This window comes from Dreissena polymorpha, chromosome 12 (genome assembly GCF_020536995.1).
Source record: "Dreissena polymorpha isolate Duluth1 chromosome 12, UMN_Dpol_1.0, whole genome shotgun sequence".
NCBI lineage: Eukaryota > Metazoa > Mollusca > Bivalvia > Myida > Dreissenidae > Dreissena > Dreissena polymorpha.
This window is the reverse complement of record NC_068366.1, coordinates 34,426,773-34,445,441: the sequence shown is the minus strand read 5'-3', so window position 1 is coordinate 34,445,441 and position 18,669 is coordinate 34,426,773. Positions and strand designations below refer to the sequence as shown.

Sequence of the window (18,669 nt, the reverse complement as noted above, 5' to 3'; positions counted from 1 at the left end):
CGAACAAATGTGTATTTAGTTGCACGTCACGTTTCTGTGTTATGTACATAATTCTTATTTTCTTATTAGGCTGAAATATGTATATACTTAACATGTTTAAAATATGAAACATAGCATAATATAAGGACTGATTAGTATATACTGTATACAATACCGCTCGAAATATGTTAATTAATGCTATACGGTCAACAACGTGTATCACCTTAAACATATTTTGTTTTGCTTAGCCCTAATACTATACGTGTTTCCCGACGGATTTGAATTATAAAGTATATGGTTGGTCATAGAGGAATAGTTAAATTCGCTTTGGTTGAACATGAAGAGGGTTGTAATCGTGTTGTTAATTTGTGTTAAAATCTATTTCTCAGATTCCGCTAGAAATGAAATTCCCTGTGGATCTTCAAGTTGCGACAACGTAGGCTACGAATCATGCGTTCGTCCGCCGGAAGTACGCACGGAGGCGGACTCTCTTTGTTATTTGTGCAAGGATCTGACTCGATACGGAGACCCCTGTGACCCCGCGAACACTAGACAGGGCTGCGTATTGTACTGCATAGGTAATAGTTTAATAAATTTATCTTAATATTAATTAAATGACAATCTAGGACCATGACATGCGCACATTCGTACATAAAATAATTTAAAGTTAACGGTTTTGACAATTTCAAATATTCTGTTAAATGCAAGGGTTTCATTTGTTTTCATCTTTAAGTGAATGTTCATGAGCAGTCTAATAATTTGACATCCATAAAATTATTATTGCTGTCATATAGACAAGACAGTGGAGAAAATAGAGATTATATGGAACCAGTCACAAGAATCTCAGAACCGAACATGGCAACGTCTCATCATGGAAAATGAAAACACTATATCTCTGTTACGGGAAAGTAAGTATTATCATAGTCATAACTAGGAAAACAGAGCGCATCGAAACAGAACAAAAAAACGAATACAATTGTTAACGTTTATTGAGGGTTAATACGCTCGTACTTTTAAATTATGTAGGTTCAAATGTTGGTGAGCAGATTTTTGAACGTTTTCGACAATTGCATTATTTTATATGTGTTATGATGACATTGAATGCCGCATATGTATAATCATTATCTGTGTGAATTTCAGAGTTTGATCTGTTACTGACCATTTCTTCCTTTTTCTAATAATGTAAAATAGCAAATTAAGATAAGAATACACAGTAAAATAGTGTTTAAGATATCAAGATATCAAAATCGCTTGCGTGTTGTTTCAATTTTAGAATTTTAAGCGTTACTGAGCTAATTAGGCGTAATTTTCCATCATACTTTTTTTGTAAATGTACACTTAAGTTATTAATTTCTTCTGCACATTTTACTATTGTTGGAATGTCAGTACTTATCGGGTCATTTAAAATAATAAAAACGGATATTCAAAAAGCCAATCTCTTCTTTAGATATGTAATAGCTCACATATTATTTTTCCATTTTTAGGTTTGCTCTGAAACCTTTATGTTTTTCATACCACATCCTTGCTTAATTTATTAAGTCTACTCATAGATTTCTCTTTGATTAACTATATTTGTACATGCTATGACAAATGTGCTTCAGACGCAACAGAACAGGCGAGGAAAATGGACGATGCAAACAAAACAATTCAACTGTATATCTGGCGCTTCGTAGCAACACTATTGATTCTTGGTTTGACAATTACTATTCTATCGGTAGTATTGTGTCTTTACTGCAAGAAGGTTAACTACAGGTAAGTTGACGAAACAAACCCTACCTGCCCATGCAAATGCTGTAAATATAAAGAATTTTTCCCTTCAAATTTCTTCTTGTTGTTTATAAATGTTATAAGTTTATTCGCATCCTAAGTCATATTGCAGACAAATAATCTTAATTTATTATCAAAACTTGTAGATCAGTGGATGATTCTGAATCAAGTTTAACAGACTCGATAGCTTACTCGAAAATAGTGTCTGACACTGAAGAACCCAAAAGCAACAAAGAACCAAACAGTATTTATTCAGTTGAGCTAACGCACATTATGAACTCGGACTCTCAAGTAATTATGCAGGAAACAAATCCAGAAGAATGTCGCGACGGTCGACTCAGCAATGTTCCTCCACAACAGGATGACAGCGGTGAAATGTGTACAGGATCAAGTTTAACGTAGGCAAAAGGAAACGAAACAATGGAAATGTCGAAATAAAATGATGGACTTAAGCAAGTTATGTGTTCATAAAATTTACATTAGTTGACATTACATTAGCCTGTCAATTAAAGTAATGCAATTTGTGGGTGTTAAAGAAAATTATGGTCAATTTTAATTTGAAGGGACTTACAGATGATTACACATTCCCCGAGAGAGAAACAGTGCAATTATTTAAGACCTTGAAATAGACTTAAAAAAAATCTCACCGGTATTCGAACCGGATGTCTTAATGTCTATGTCAAAGTGTCATTTTATCCAATTGTGTGTGTGTTCCTTTCATTTGTTCATAAGTCCCTTTATGGTCGGATGAGCGTAATATACGACTGCACATGAAACAAATGTAGACATAGTATATTTTAAGTTGATGCGTAATCTTTGCCCATTAGAAGCTGACCAATCTTAAATACAAACGGACAAGGTTTATTTAAATTAACCTTACTCACGCAAGTTGGAAAGCAAATTCTACGATACATGTTCAACACCAACATGAATATTATCGACGTTACTTGTTCGTGGAAATCTAGTTTGCAAACGCGACGAAGATCGGTTGCTTTTACCAGCAAAGGATGATCAAAATTATTCAATGCACATTTCATTCAATGCATGTGTACACGTTAATAAAGCTATACGGACATTGAGGTACCAATGTTAAACAAGGGTTGCAGACACTTTAAACAACATGGTTATTCCTATACAAAATAGACGCTCTTGAAAGAATTGGCGTTTAAAATACGTTTAAAATATATTCAACAATAAATGCTTCAACGAGAAGCTGTTTCATTATTTGTCTGCGACTTGATTTTTGTACAAAAGGGACTTTGTTCACAGATTTTCCTATATTTTAAAATTTTAATTAAAATAACTATTATTTTGAAAAGTCTAAATACTTATTTAAGCGAAAATAAAGAGTTTCACTCATTTTGATAATGCTTATTCAAACATTGAAACACTATTTTAAACAATTTTGATTTTGAGGACTATTTTTAAAATATGTTTATGTTTTTTTTAAATCTCGCCCGATTGCCAAAACTGGTAACAGGCTCCTTTGCTATTTAAATAAGCATCCAGGCCTTAAATGATTGATCAGATGTTCTACGGATTTGCCGAACCAAAATGTTGTGAAAAAAAGATGTAATGCGCCCTCTTATGGTCCATTTTGCCCGCCACCTTGTTTTAAACTCATATTTGTTTTGTATTTCTATTGATTTAAGATTTTTACGACACGAATTGTTTATTTGTCGTTTAACAGTTAATTGTACAAAATGGCAGCATTAATTATATCAAAGTAATATTTGTATATGCTTTGAAAATATTATTTGTGTACGATAATCAAACATGTTACATTTCCATACGATAAACCCTTGCACAGTTTGTATGAACTTGGATTTTGGAATGTTATACATCGTGATCAAGCTTTTATTTTAATATACGCCTCGCGTGGATCTAAAACTAGTAACACGGGTTTTCCGAAACTTCCGTTTACGATTACAAACGGTAAGCTTATTAACAGTTGAACGTTTCGTGAATCATTTAAGTTTTAACATATCATTAAGAATTAAAGCATTCAACCACTAAATTGCTTATGAATTGGCGTTGTTTAATTTAACTTTGTCTTATATGATATTTTTTACGGCAAGTACCTAACACATTTTGGCCGAATTCAAATCGCACTTTTACCAAAATCCAAATCATGTACGAAGTAGTTGGTGTAAAGGGAGAACAATCAAAGTGACTTTTACAACATTATGCTATTGGGTTAGTTCCCTTACATTTTGCACTAAACTTACCTTTATTTTACTAAACATATCTATATTTAAAAATACACATGTTAATCGTTGCGGATTCAATGTGCTTATATTAATTATGGAACGTTTTAAGATTTACTATCGCCAAAGCGTAAAAAATAATGTTGGCAACAAGTATATTAAAGATATAATTATAGTTGTTTGTATTCATATGTATGTTCTTTATCATAAATTAAATGATTTAAGACAAGGAAACACAAGGTGTCAGATAAGATTGTGCTTTTCATGCCAACTAGCCTTTATTCTGCTCCTGCATAGACATAGTGAACTACTTATTTGCCTTTCATTTCCTGGGGAAGGTAAAATGCAAAAAAGATAAAAAGGTTAATACATGAAGACGATTTAACTAGTTAAAATGTACGAACATCCTCATTCATTTGTTCTTAATAACATTATTTCATGTACTTATCGAATTTTTACAATACATGTATTTAGATGTTTTGTTAATGTGTAGACGAGTTTAATTTTGCAAAAGAGAAGATTGTACATGTTTGTCACAAAATTTCACTTCAAACCATACAAGACTCATTTAAGATACTAAAAACAGTTTTTCTTTTGCTATCGTAGGATCACATTTCTGACATACGAAATGCCATAGGCATACGCAATAAGACGGACGGACGCGGACAGCATTTTCTTTGCTTTTACTATTGCTGATCCCCCCCCGCATTGCAATCGACGCTAAGTCTTCAATCTATGTCCACAAGGTAAGAATCAATGCACCTAGGTCTTTTGGGTCATTCGAGTTTCACAATACACATGTTTTATGTAGGAAAACAAGAACCATTAAAGCCGTTTTCAGAGTCACTCTTTATTCACAGCATTGAATAGCTGAAGTATAGTATTTTTTTCTCCACTGTCAAACATGCATTCCTTGAGGGTAGTTAAATAACTTACTTTTAGAATTTGACGTGTCGGAATATTCCCATGTGGTCACTGTAAATTAATAGCATTTGATGACATGTAAAGCACCTGTTCAATGATCTGTCTGTAGCAGTGGTCGGGCGGTTTAGTCTGCTCAGTAATTCATTTAGTTTAAATCGGATCATCATGAAACTTGGTAATAATGTTTATGAGCATTACATCTTGGCTAAGTTCGATAATCAGCCAGAGATCAGAAAGCGTTTTTTAATTATTGCAATTTATGTATAAAATTTTCACATTGTGCCGACTTTTTACTTCGATAGCATATATCGGACGAACATAAAAGGTGGTGGTACTTATTTTTTATATCCACCAAGTTAAGCATTCAGGTTAATAGAACTCAGCATTCCTAATTTATGGACCTTAATTTATCCAAAACTGTCCAAGTTGATGTTGTCTTTTGAAGCGATGTTGGCGAATTACGATCAATAGCTATAGTTTCCATAAACCAATCTTGATGACACTTATGATATTTTGCTACCAAGTGTATGCTCAGTTAGATGGTTTTACAAAACAAAGCAATCAAGTAAGTGCGCCTTTATATCTCTTTTTTACATAACGATGCAATATGTGCGCTGATTCCATTTAATTTGTGATCGCTACTAAGCTTGATGGAGTAACAGCCATTGTGCTAAGACCTTTTAATGCATATTCCAGAAAATCAACCACAATAAAGTGACATAAAAAGAAACGGGGATTTTGAAATCAACTGTGCGAATGAACTTTCTCTTCCCGCGTTTAAACTTTGTCACAAACATGTCGATAAGTAGTAACTGCCAATGTTCAGTTGTAAATAACTTGTATACGCCAAGATGAATAATATAGGTAAGCATTAATTTATTTTTTCCCCTTACATCTCTAAACGCAGAGGTACTTCCCTATTTTCTGCAAGGTCGTTCGGACATTTTTATGTAATGACAATATTCGAAAGTGTATTTAAAGTAAAACTTTTTTTTGAGATATGAATCAAATTTCGCAAACCTTCACTCTTCTTACTAGATACCAAAAAAAATCACTTTAAATAATAACTACGTATTGATTGTCAACTTAACATTATCTTTGGGATAGTAAATTATTAATAATTCTGTGTGTAATGACAGTATGTACATCGCTGTTACATAGGCGGTACGAATGCGTTTGTAACAGACTTCTAACAATCGTTATGATGTGTGGTAACTAGTTTTTTTGCCCAGTAATAACATTTGTTATAATTTACTTTCACTTTCGCACGACTTTGATAAAATAGTTATTACATGTTGCATTCAATCTGAAATGGCGAACGTGTGTGTGTATGAAATAGGGATTTATGCACTTACTAAGCATGTATCTAATTTCCAATCGTTTTTTTAACTGTTCGCTTGCGAACAACTAAGGTTAGTACCACGCGTTTCAAGCCAGTTCGTTCTTAACTACGATAAACCTGATAACTGCCGCATCTGCCGCATCCGCGCGAGAAAGAGTTGTATAATTTATGCAAGAGTTTTTAGTTCTTCAACTATATTAATTCACAAATGGAAACATAATGGGAATATCATGTTAAATGGAATATTTTTTAACGGAGCATGTATAGAATTTTTTTTATGTTAACAATCTTTGTATTATACGTGTCGCGGAAGAGAATGTTTATAAATGATTAAAATTGTCCACTATCTGCTGCGTCTAAATGACGCAGTATGTTTGCACATCACAGGTCATTCACACACGGCGGAATAGCTCAGTAGGCTAAAGCGTTTTTACTTCAGGACTCTGGCAGGACTGCAGGGGTCACTGGTTCGAAACCTGGTCCGGGCAATGTTCTTTTCCTTTTTTAATTTTATTCTTGATTTTTTACTGGAGCTTTTACGATCCAATGTTTACATTTATCGATATAAAGCATTTAATGAATAAGTTAAAAAATGCCAAAATCTGTGAAAAGGCCCCTTTAATAGATCAAGGAAAACGAGAGCGCCGATGGCGTTGAAAGATTATTTACAAGATACAGGGAAAGAGTTCCTTCTGAGATTCTTCTGAGCTTCATGAAATTCGCTCAGAACACTTGTGCCAAAATATTTTTGGGAGAGGTCAAAATTGGTTCTGTTTGGTTGAAAAACATGGCCTCCATGGGACACGGCTTGTTTTTCCTTATACGGATTTAGTAAAACCTTTTTAACATTTTTGAGGCCACATTTATTTCCGATCTTCATCAAATTTGGTCAGATGATTTGTACCGATGATATCTTAGACGAGTTCGAAATTGTTTTCGTTTGCTTGAAAAACATGGCCACCAGGGGGCAGGGCATTTTTCCTTACAAAGCTATAGTAAAACCTTGTTAACACTCTAGAGGCCACATTTATTCTCCGATCCTCATACAACTTGGTCAGATATTCATCCCAATGATATCTTTTATTTGTTCGAAAATGGTTCCTGTTGGTTGAACAACTTGGCTGCGTGTGGGCGGAGAATTTATCCTTATATGCATAGAGTAAGACTTTGTTAGATCTCTAAAAGTTACATTTATTGTTCACTCTTTATGACAGTTTGTCAGACCATTTGTTCTAATTACATCTTGGGCTGCACAGAACAGGTGAGTTCCTTTGTATCTCAGTTGAGCGACTTTGGACCTTTCAGGCCATCTTGTTTACTGATTGTTTCAAAACAAATATGTTACTAGTGCATTTCTTGCTGTAGTTTCTTTTCATAGAGTGAAAAAACACAGTTCTGTTCACTTTGTTAAGCATATTTCGTTCATATTTTTTAGAGGATTACATTCGAACTTAAAAACTCATCGCTGAGACGTGTACAGACATATCATTCTGAATAGCCCTGTCACTTGTGCACTACGTTATCTTAAATTAGACGCAAAATCGTTGCCTGCATTTGTCTTAGTTTGGTCAATCTTGTACAGTTTTTAAAGCAACAATAAACGATTGATTGTCACTTCTCCTGATTGATAGCTTTACATCCAGTAAGTTTCATGTTGACATCTAATATAGTTTATGATACATGTATATAGTTCTGAAAAGTTTTGTGACAGACTGACTGGATGACAGACAGTCAAAGCCAATAGGATATGTTCAAATGCTTTTAACTTGAAAGAAGTTAGGTAAGTGCCATACACAGCTGAAAACGACTGCACTAAACTGAAGCCGGTGTACAGAGCCACTGTTGATGCCCCAGCAATTGCAGGCACATCGGTGTCTATGAAATTCATTACAGCCTCTGTAAAAATATCAATACTTACATTAGAACCACCTCCTCCTAAAATGAACACAACTGACTTGTTTAAGCAGGCGGTCAACTGTGTGATGTTACATAACATAAATTTGCTTGACCGGAAAATAGAAGGTGTGTTTATAGTCTGATTTCGATATAGATCTTTAATCAACTTCACATTTACCCCCTGATCACTGGGTCATAAGTCGTCCGTTAACATTCGGCGCAGTATGCAGACAATGCACACTGGCTTATTCCCAAACAAGTACCACTGTATACACCTGGATGGAGAGGAGCAAACGTGGAATAAATAAATTTCTTGCTCAGGAAAATTCAAGTGGTCAGGGCGGAATTCGAACCAGGGACCTCTCGATTTCTAAGCCACTGCTCCCACTTGACCGAAAAAGTAAACAATGGCTGCAAGTAACATACTTAAACATGACTTCCTTAAAAGTAAATTTTGTTTGTTCTTTACATTTAGAGGACTTGCATTTTCAAAGTGATGTTGGTCTCATTTTGCAATCAATTAATGACAACAAGTCCGTGCACAGTGCCTTAAGAAAAGCTCGATTGGTCATTGTCGGCTCGGGTACTACTTAAATGTACCCCTGGTTTTCGTTTTTACTCTGTCCTTTTCAGGTGCCGCCATTCCCTTCGCTGGTTGAAGTGTGATTATTTACCAGGTAAAATGTTCTATGTTTAGAAACGGGAATTCCAAGTCGCGACGAAGGTATATGGTTACAAAATGACATACCTATGAAATACATGTATATAATAACATTATTCCACACATACAATTATGCAACCATCCGTTTTCTTTTCCGACTTTGAATACTTTACAAACACAACAGTCAACACTCGTACCGAAATCACACTTAATTCGATGTACATTACAACTGTTACACTACACGTAACGTTTGAACGATGTAGGTATTATTGGCTTTTTCGCATAAACAAAGATTAAGTCCAATATAAAGTTAAAACAATGTGTTTAAAGTTTTAAAACACATACCAATCAAGTATTTGCATGAAACACAGTGTTAAAGTAGCACCCGTTTTGCTTTTGGGCAGTCACTAATACGCATACGTAAAACCGCAGACTATAAAGATGTGGTTGGAGGTTATATTATACTAATTCCGATTCCCACAGCGTCCATTATAAAACTGACAACTTTCAAAGCATTGTATTGCCTTTCCGACGTATCAATTATTTCGAACCTTGTATCATTTTAAAGATGGATCTGTCCTCTTTCAATAATTGCAATAAAAAAACATACCGTCTCGCAGCTTCTAAGTAAATCACTGTCGAATGCACCCACTGTAGAAAACAGTGCATTTTTCAACGTTACCTACCGGTATATTGTAAATTGTCTGCGTTTCCCGTATGGGTTTGAGAGAGCGTTTGCAGAATTGTTTCACGAACGAAATTCGTTGTTTTTTCTAACACAGTTTTTTTCCACTAAAAATGGTCTTAGAAAAACCACTAAAAAGGCGTTCTTAGAAGAACATCTTAGAGAGAAGTTTTCAAGTCAAAAAATGGTTTTGATTTGTGGTAGTACTAAAGACTGCTGTCGAGATTGCAACACACAGTACAGCGGGGGGGGGGGGGGGGGGTGGGTGGGAGGGGGGAAGGGATTTGATATAGCTGGAAAATCTGCAGCAGGACTTCTAAATGAACTTTGAAATTCACACAAACACGTGCGCAGATGAGGCTACTAGTTACCAACCGTAATAACGGCAGATTCTTTATCAAATGACCGTAAGTAAAAAGGATAAATCAAGCAAAAAAATAATTATAAGAAAAACGTTTTATTTTAATATTCATATGAATTCCATTTCATTTTTGTTTTACCATAATAATTAAAAAGCAGTTCATTTTGCAAATTCGTGAGAATCGAAAATAATTTATCAACTTTCGCTAAAACTCAACAGAAATCAATAAAACTGTTTGTGTTGATCATTTTCGATATTATTGTGTGTGTGATATATGTTTAAATAATACTTTGCATTTTGACTTGGCACTCAATCGTCCGGTGAAGACACTATGAGCTATCGATACACGTTGATAACACAGTATTGCTTTCAGGTGAGAAACAAAAACTACCGACAAATATAGTGTCATGATAAGACGGAAATCGTTTAATTATCTAACCACAAATGTTTGCCGTACCCTTCAGTCGGTATGGATGTCGTTCTTGAAAGACTGAAATGCGACCGAAATTTGCCAGTTCGCTATAAAAAACACAGGTGACTTCATTTACCTGTATTGTGCTCAGATTTTCCGTTTATATGAAACAATGATATTTGTACAGATCCGCATCATGCGAAAATGGGTCTTATGCCATATGCGGCTAGAGTAGCTATGGTCGTGCGCATTTCGCACTAGGGTAGCAGATACATAATAAGACCACGAAACCTTGCGCAACTTCGCAGCCAATGCTTTAGCTTCGCTAGGCAACGCGCCATAAGACATATTTTCGCATGACGCGGCTAGAAAAGTATGATTTGAAGGTGTCGAAAAAATTGCATGTCGAAAGAAAACTGCATGCTTATAAAAAAAAAATGTTTACCATATATTTCAATGGTAAAAAAAATAAACTCATAATAAGCACATTGAGGACACATATGATGTGATCTCCCGTATTATACTTTTTATTTACAAACATTTACGTGTGGTTTGAATACACGTGTAATTAATAACACAAATTTCAGCGGTGAATATTCGACAAACAAGTGACAAAAAGCAACAACATTAATTTAAATCTGTTTGTTTTATTAAATTAATTAAAGCGCATTTTTGTAACATTATTTCAAAGTCACGATAATATATTTTAACGTTTCCGATCGAGAAAATCGCCATTGGCAATTGAATTTGTCAACTCGATTTATAAGTTTAAAATGCAAAAGAAAATGGCGATTGTCCAAAATAATAAAGGTAACTATAAATTATATAGTATTGATTAGTTTAACAGAGCTCGGTCAGCAGCTGGAGCATGCACGTCGCGATCGGGTGGATAGTCATAGTCACGCAAAAGATATTCATGAAGACTCCGAAGAATCGCCTAGAGCGGAATGGTAATTGTCCGTATGAGGATAGTGGTTTCCCCGCATCGCCTGAGGAGGGTCGGGTATGGGAACTTCCTCGGGCGGCTCTGCTAATGAAGCGAGTACCGTTATCCCTCGACATGGACGTCCTCTCCAGCTGACTTCGCCGACTCCCAGAATTTGGAAGGATCGCTAAGCGGAATGGTAATTTTCCGTTGGTAGATAGTGGCTTCCGTACATCGCCGGAAGAGGGACAATGACAGCGGAGGTGGTGCTGGCCAAGCGTAGGAGGCGGGCGTGGCGGATCTTGGGCAGAGATACAGGCCATGATTTCGATGGGGTTGCCCTATGAAAATAATGGAAGTGTCGAAGGACGGCGGTACCCAGTACGCTCAACGTGCTGGGGAAACCGTTCTGCGGGAACAATAAAATGTAGATTTCTGATGGTGATATCCTTACAATTCTACGTATAATAATCATTATAATAATTTTAATTACTACTCTGCTCACTGTAGGACATAACGTTATATTTGTTATATATAAATATAATACTAATACTAGCGTGACTGTATGTTCATACACCATATTAATTCATTTTTACATATTTAAGTACACTATCCCTTTAACTTTCGATATTAACAAATGGACCCCGGTCACAATTTATCATTTTATTGATAACGTTCGACGCGTCTGATCGGTCCAACTATTTAGGGTTGCTATAAAATCGAGCCACTTTTCTTATCTGCTATTCAGGTGGAATTTGGAACTTAACGAACTATAATAGTTTGGTTTGGTCGTTTCGATATTGCCAAATAATGAACCTTTTTATTGACTCTGCATGAGGCGCATTCTGTCTCAATATTTGTTTCATGATCATATATGGTGTCAAAAATCAAAAGTTTTGTAAAGGAAATTTCCATCATGAAATTATATTCTTAGTGAGATAGGTATTCGATATTCCACCAATATTCATTTAATATGATGGTGATTGCAAACTTTCTTTATATTCGGTTCTCATTTCCATTTTCATCAGACTTGCTATGATTTCAGAACGTCAAAAAAGGGCCATGTTGTTGTTATTTTGTCTAAGTTATCTCTATGAAATAAATAGGATGATAAAAAGTGTACACATATCTCGACCCGTGCGTAAAGACACACCCTTTCTAAATTTAAATGGCTTGTGATCATTTCATTTAATTTTGAAAAATGAGTCTTAAAATATGCAATAGCGAACAACGTCAGCGCCTCCAACACTTTGATTTATTTGATCATTGATATGAGGAAGTAAGCCACCACGCAGTGAACTTGGTGTTTCACAAAATAAAATAAACAGCAATGATTGTGCGTTCAAATTGCACGGTTTTAAAGGAGAACGAAATAGCCTTTTTAATTCAACATCGATTTCCTTAAAAAATTAAAAAAAAACAATTGACCGAAACTTGTCTTTATCCGCCAATTGTATATCAAAACATCACGTTCGAGTACATCCGACATTTTAAAGACATCGAAAATGTAGTCTCAATAACGGTTTAATTCGAGTAATAAATTGTTATTCACGCTGTATTATAATAATCCATCTTAAACACACAAAATCGAAACACAGTTATTTGTTTCATAGAGAACACATTCCCGTCCTTGAACTGAATAGTGAACTCTAGCTTAGATTATTTTGCGTCCTAAGACACGCCAGCATGCGATCCTGAGACACGCCGGCATGCGATCCTAAGACACGCTGGCATGCGATTTATAAAAACGAACGAATACACCATGACTTGGGATCCCAACATAAAACACATTAAAGGTTTAAGTTCATTTAATAAAATAATCTTGCTATTTAAGCATAAGAGGCGGTGTTAAGAAGATGAAGCATTCGGATACGGGTGGCCTGTTGGAAACATTTTACGCAAAATTACTTCATATTTAAACGGATGGATTGTTGAAGATATTTAACGCAATTACATAAAATAATTAATTAAGAATATTGTATTTCAATTCGGATAAATCCAGATATACAATGCCTTCTCTACCCGTCCTGTTCATAATTGGAGCAGTGATTCTGGTTTTGATTGTGAAAACATCAAGGGTGGTGTTCTTCGAGGCCGAGAACTCAAATAAGCCAAACGGGTATACTAATTAACTTTTTTTGTTGAATATTTTGTTTTCGAGTTTTTTTAGAGCTCTTTCTTTTCATATTAGGTGCAATAGTACCGTTTAGTGGAAGAGGAAAGTGTAGTTGAAATGCATCTTAAAGTTACTGTTTGCGTTTAACAGCTTTGACGCAATCGACGTGCGCATCGTACTAATGCATGACGGGCATGCAGATGCGTACACTACTGCTCGTCCTAGTGTTCATAGAAACAGCAACGAGTCCTGGTCACAACATTTATCTGGTTGCAGATATCTGGATTGGACTATGGATGACGAATACACTACACAGGCAATACAGAACCATGTGAATCCTATTCGTTTAAGTACCAGTATTGAGCGGATAGAAGACAATCAAGATGAGTAGAAAAACATAACGTTTGATTAGGCACAAAAGGAGCGAAATTTGGTTATACCTACACAATGAAACACTGAATGGTGTTTTCATTATTTATATTGTATCTCTGCTAACTCTGTGTTTTTCTGATTGCAATCCATGTTTATTTTTTGAGATTTTCGATTCGCTTGAAGTTATCGAATATGCATATTATATTTTTAAACTGCTTGTTCAACTGTATACTCTATTAAAGTTATAATGCATCAAACGAAACTAAACATTGTGTTGTCTTACTTGTTTATATCAATTGCAATATGAAATGGTCGATATTATTATTTCGCGGTTTCATAACACATAGTAAAGCATTTCAAAGTAGGTCTGTAATTATGATGACGAAACAGAGAAAGTAATGATTAAAATTGCAGCACTCGCTGCCAAAGAAAGATATAGAGTGTCGGCTTCATTGCATATATGTGTTAGTACCGTGTGCTATTTAAATTCAACTGATAAAAGCGTTCATATATGTTCGAGAAGGGAAGCGATTAACATCGATTGCCTATAATATACTCTCACAGATTAACAAAAATGCATTTTTTTCCCAACTGTTTGTTACATTATAAAGAATAATATAACACTGTTAACCAGGTAGCAGAATAACACTAAAAACGTAAAGTATTCATACTACTTTCTTGTCTATGATAAATTACCATTTACACTCGAATAAATTACAAAACGCTACAAACGCGAAACAATTAATTAATATGGAATGTTTTTGTTGGTTTTGTTAAATGTTGCGCCGACACGTGGATATAAAATATAAAAGATTAATGGATTATACAATATAACGGTCAGTGTGGATGTACGTTTAAGACGTTAAATCCAAAGTAACCCATTGATGTTTCTTTTTTTGTGTAAGTATACTTCACTCACTCATTCCGAAGTTGTACTAAATGAAAAAAAGATCACGAAACATACAAACAATCACACGCATGCAACTAAGGTCACTATGGCGTAGTAGATATGCTGTCCGTTTAGATAACGGGTGGGCACGCATTCGATCCCCTAAAGACTACTAGTGCTGATTATCCCAGTCGCTGGCAGGAGAAATGTGTGCAACCGGTCCGTTACTCGAACCAATGACCTCCTTTTAGCAATTTTAAAGAGGTTGCTCTACCGATTGAGCTTATCGGGCAAATTTCACAGCATATAACCAATCCCGTTTAAGGAACGCACCGTAACATTCTCCTGTTCAAGTCCTCAACTGAGTGTACAGGGAACAGTGTATAACTGATCTCGACGAAACCAACGGCATGTTCTTTGGAGGAAGTATAATTGCTCCACGTTGGACGCAATTGTCGCCGGGAAGTGAAAAAGTGCAACCAGTTCGGTACACGAACCGGGGACCTCTCGCTATCAAGGCTAGAGCTCGTTATGCGTTCTATTGTATTACGATATACTCGAGAAAACGAAATGCAACTGCAGTCAGTTGCACCAGCAGACGAACACTTTACCGCATGAAGTCGCTAGTGTTTGTTAACTACACTACATCAAATTAATACAAAGCCAAACCACGGTAATACTGTAAATAATATTGTTCGTAATTTACAGATTTCAATAGACGCTGAATCCTGCGTTTTGACGCGAGCAAAATAAAAATGACTCGTTTTTGACGCAACCCCCTTTTCTGCCGTGCGTCATTTTGACGCATCGAAAATTTGACCCGTGCGTCAGTCAGTTAACATCTCGAGTTCCATGGTAATAAATACCGCTGTGCTCTTAATTGAAATTAATGTTTCAGTATTTGAAACTCGGTCTATAATCGAGGGAATACCCCGGGCGTTGTTTATCTTATCTCATCTCTTCCAATACACATGTCACCGTCTAAATAGTACGTGCGCACTAACTGGGTAATTAGCAGCAGTGATAACGTGATAATTGATTGACCATCCGATAATTGCAGGTTTTTTTGCAGACTTTGTAGACGGCACAGTTAAAGAAAGTCGGCAAAAGTAATTAAAGAAAAAACAAAATTGATCAAAGGTCTATTAATTACGTAGATCCACTAGTAAGTCCAGCGAGTTTTGTCAGTTTGTTATTCCATCGATAATTACGAGTAACACCCATCTTATATATTATATACTAACAAGTCATAATACTACACATAAACATTGAGAAAACACATTTCCTCGATTAGATATAAATTATCCGAGTAGAATTAAAGTGCTACGTCATGTCCTTCAACATTGTAAATAGCGGACGTAACATTCAACCCGCGTTTAATTAAAAGCTGGCGATTCAAATTGCAAGTAATGGTGATTCAGTAATGGAGAAAGCATTAACTGGATTTAACAAACATTTGATAAGGTTTGTTCAATTCAATTCAATTCAATTTTTATTTTAAGTCGGTGCATATATGTCAATATAAACATTAGCTATGTATAGCTATTTACCGACATAAACCAGATAACAACAAGAAAAATTTGGATTATTAAAGTAAAACTACTACATGCAGGGCATGATTCTTAAGTGTACATATTTCGGACATGTATAGTATTCGGATAAACAGTAATAGATATTATACTAGATGTTCCATGCATTTAGATTGTGTTTTGTTAAAAAGCTATCATAGGGATGATGATAATATAATGACGATAAATTTGTGATGAAAAGGTGCTACCGGTACATATCTTAAATTACTTCAATGTGTTAAAAGACTTGAATGTGTTACAAGGAAGTTGATTTTAATGTACCAATTCATTAAAATATGTTGTGTTATGTATCATGGTATTGTGATTTAATAAAGCAGTATTACTTTTTAAGATATTGTGTTACGCTTAGAGCATATAATTTTTATCTAAAAAATAGAATAATAAAGACAAAAATGCAATTAATGCGCTTCAAAATTGACCCCAGCATTTTTCAATTTGACTCCTCAAAATTTCAGTCCAGGGGTCATTGACTCCTGGTTTTTAAAATCTATTGAAATCCCTGGTCAAAGAAAAAAACTTTCCGTTTTTATGGTTTTAAATCCATTTTTGATACCTGAATGTCTAGACTTATATCTATAACATTAATAAACAAATATGTAATATGATAGGTGAGTGTACAATAATATCAAATCGCAACCACAAGGGCGTAACGATAGACCAGATAAACCAATCGTGTTACCTGTTTGTGTATTCGACTTTGTAAATAAAATTTACTTGACTTGACTTGTGATACATCGACTATCTCCGGAATCCTCCACAAGATAGGTTTTAAGCAATAAGTGCAATACGAGTTGTCGTCCCATGCACTCACATACAATAATTGGAACTATGCTCGGGAAAAGTGAAATCTCTCCGCGGAATTTGACTTAATGATACGATTAAACTTATCATGTTTAAGACCACCGGTAAACAGCTGCAGATAATGCTGTACTTGAAACCAGCTTTACATACATAATACCGATATACTTAAAAGTTCAAGTTAAAACATTTTGATAATAAAAATAATGCCTCGTTTTAAAATTTGTAATTCTATATTAAATTGACCATGAATGTGGCGTACTATATATAACGCAATGCTACTCTTACTAACACCACAATGCCCCTAATAAGTAAACAATTTGTAGTAATGCAAAGATTATTTGGATGTCAATACATTTGTACATGTATTCTTATTGTTTAGAAATATGTCGTCTTGAAAACTTCTTAACGCGCTATTTTGATTTTGACGTCGATCTTACACAGACTCGCTTCAGCGAAATAATTGCATGAGAAAAGTGATATATGGCGTTCTTTGACACGCTGTATATCGTTACACTGTTTGAAACATAATTTTACCTTAAATAAAAATAATGTAAACAAGATTAATTATTGGATTGTACTGCGATAGAGTCAATTACAATGTAACTTGAACGAAAGCGACAATACACTAGGATTTTTGTGTCTCAAATAACCCCGTCTGCGTGTATGCAGAGAGAATTACTAGTAAACTTGGAAATTCTTATAGTTATCTAGATACCTCTTATGCTTTTTTTAAAGATGAAATTAAAATATTCAAATTATGAAAGGGTACTATCTCTAAAAATATTAAAGCAAACTGTATGGCTCTTGTGTAAATCACTTTTCCTTAGTAAGATGTATTTACCCATTACGAGTACTTAGGGGACACGAGAGGACGTGTCCACTTTGAAAGTATTGATCCCGTGACATGAGATGCTATCGTAATCAGGGGCCACTCTTAAGGTAATAGATAAACGCGTAACACTTGATATAATTACTTCAGGTAAGGTTCCAGAAGATTGGATTGCAATATTTATAATGAATTAATATTTGTGTTGCAAGCTTTCAGATAATGTGTATCACCAGCAAGTTAAAACATTATTAATAAGTGAAACGAAGCAAAGCGAAGCAAATGTTCCAAATTAATTATCATGTAAATGTTCTCTTCCAAAAGTCGATTTGGTTACACAATTATTGTACTTCTTGTTTCTCTCTTTTGGTGGCCTGTTCTTAGCTTACCTTTTTTTCAGTTTGTATAAGTAGCATAAAGCGTTTTAAACCCCAAAGTACACAATGACCAGTGACTGTGCCCGGCGAACATGATGCAATATTTTGCCGCGGACGCATACTTATAAATCAAGTGAATACGCAGAAAGCCACAGGCAGCAGTATCATAAATTTGCCACCCCCCCGGAATCCTACCCCACCCCCCCCCCCCCCGAGCTTACCCCAGGGGTTCCAGATTGTTAAATGTACACCTATTGTGTATGGGTTGACATTTCTACAACGAATTTTGACAAAAATACACAGTTTGAAAAAATAACCCTCGTATAGTTATTATATATACACAAGGTATGAAACGCACAATATGCCTATTGCTGAAAGATTATGGAACACTGGACGTGACCTTTTTCACCGAAAACACACATGTTCCCATGCAGTTGCCGACAAAATGCAACTGGATTCGTTAAAAGACAGTAAAAAACAACGTGATTACACAACTAACCGATCTCCGGCTCAGCTAATTACTTTAATATTCAATTAAAT

The 18,669-nt window shown here is 35.1% G+C and overlaps 1 protein-coding gene across 1 annotated transcript; it reads left to right on the top strand.

Moving 5' to 3' along the window:
- Window positions 1-300: 300 nt before the first annotated feature.
- LOC127853947 (uncharacterized) lies at window positions 301-3,763 on the top strand. Its single transcript, XM_052388818.1, has 4 exons — window positions 301-557; window positions 774-887; window positions 1,581-1,731; window positions 1,893-3,763. Exons 1-4 carry the CDS (start codon window positions 317-319, stop codon window positions 2,146-2,148), a joined length of 762 nt encoding a protein of 253 aa, XP_052244778.1. The 5' UTR covers window positions 301-316; the 3' UTR covers window positions 2,149-3,763.
- The last annotated feature ends 14,906 nt before the right edge of the window (window positions 3,764-18,669 follow it).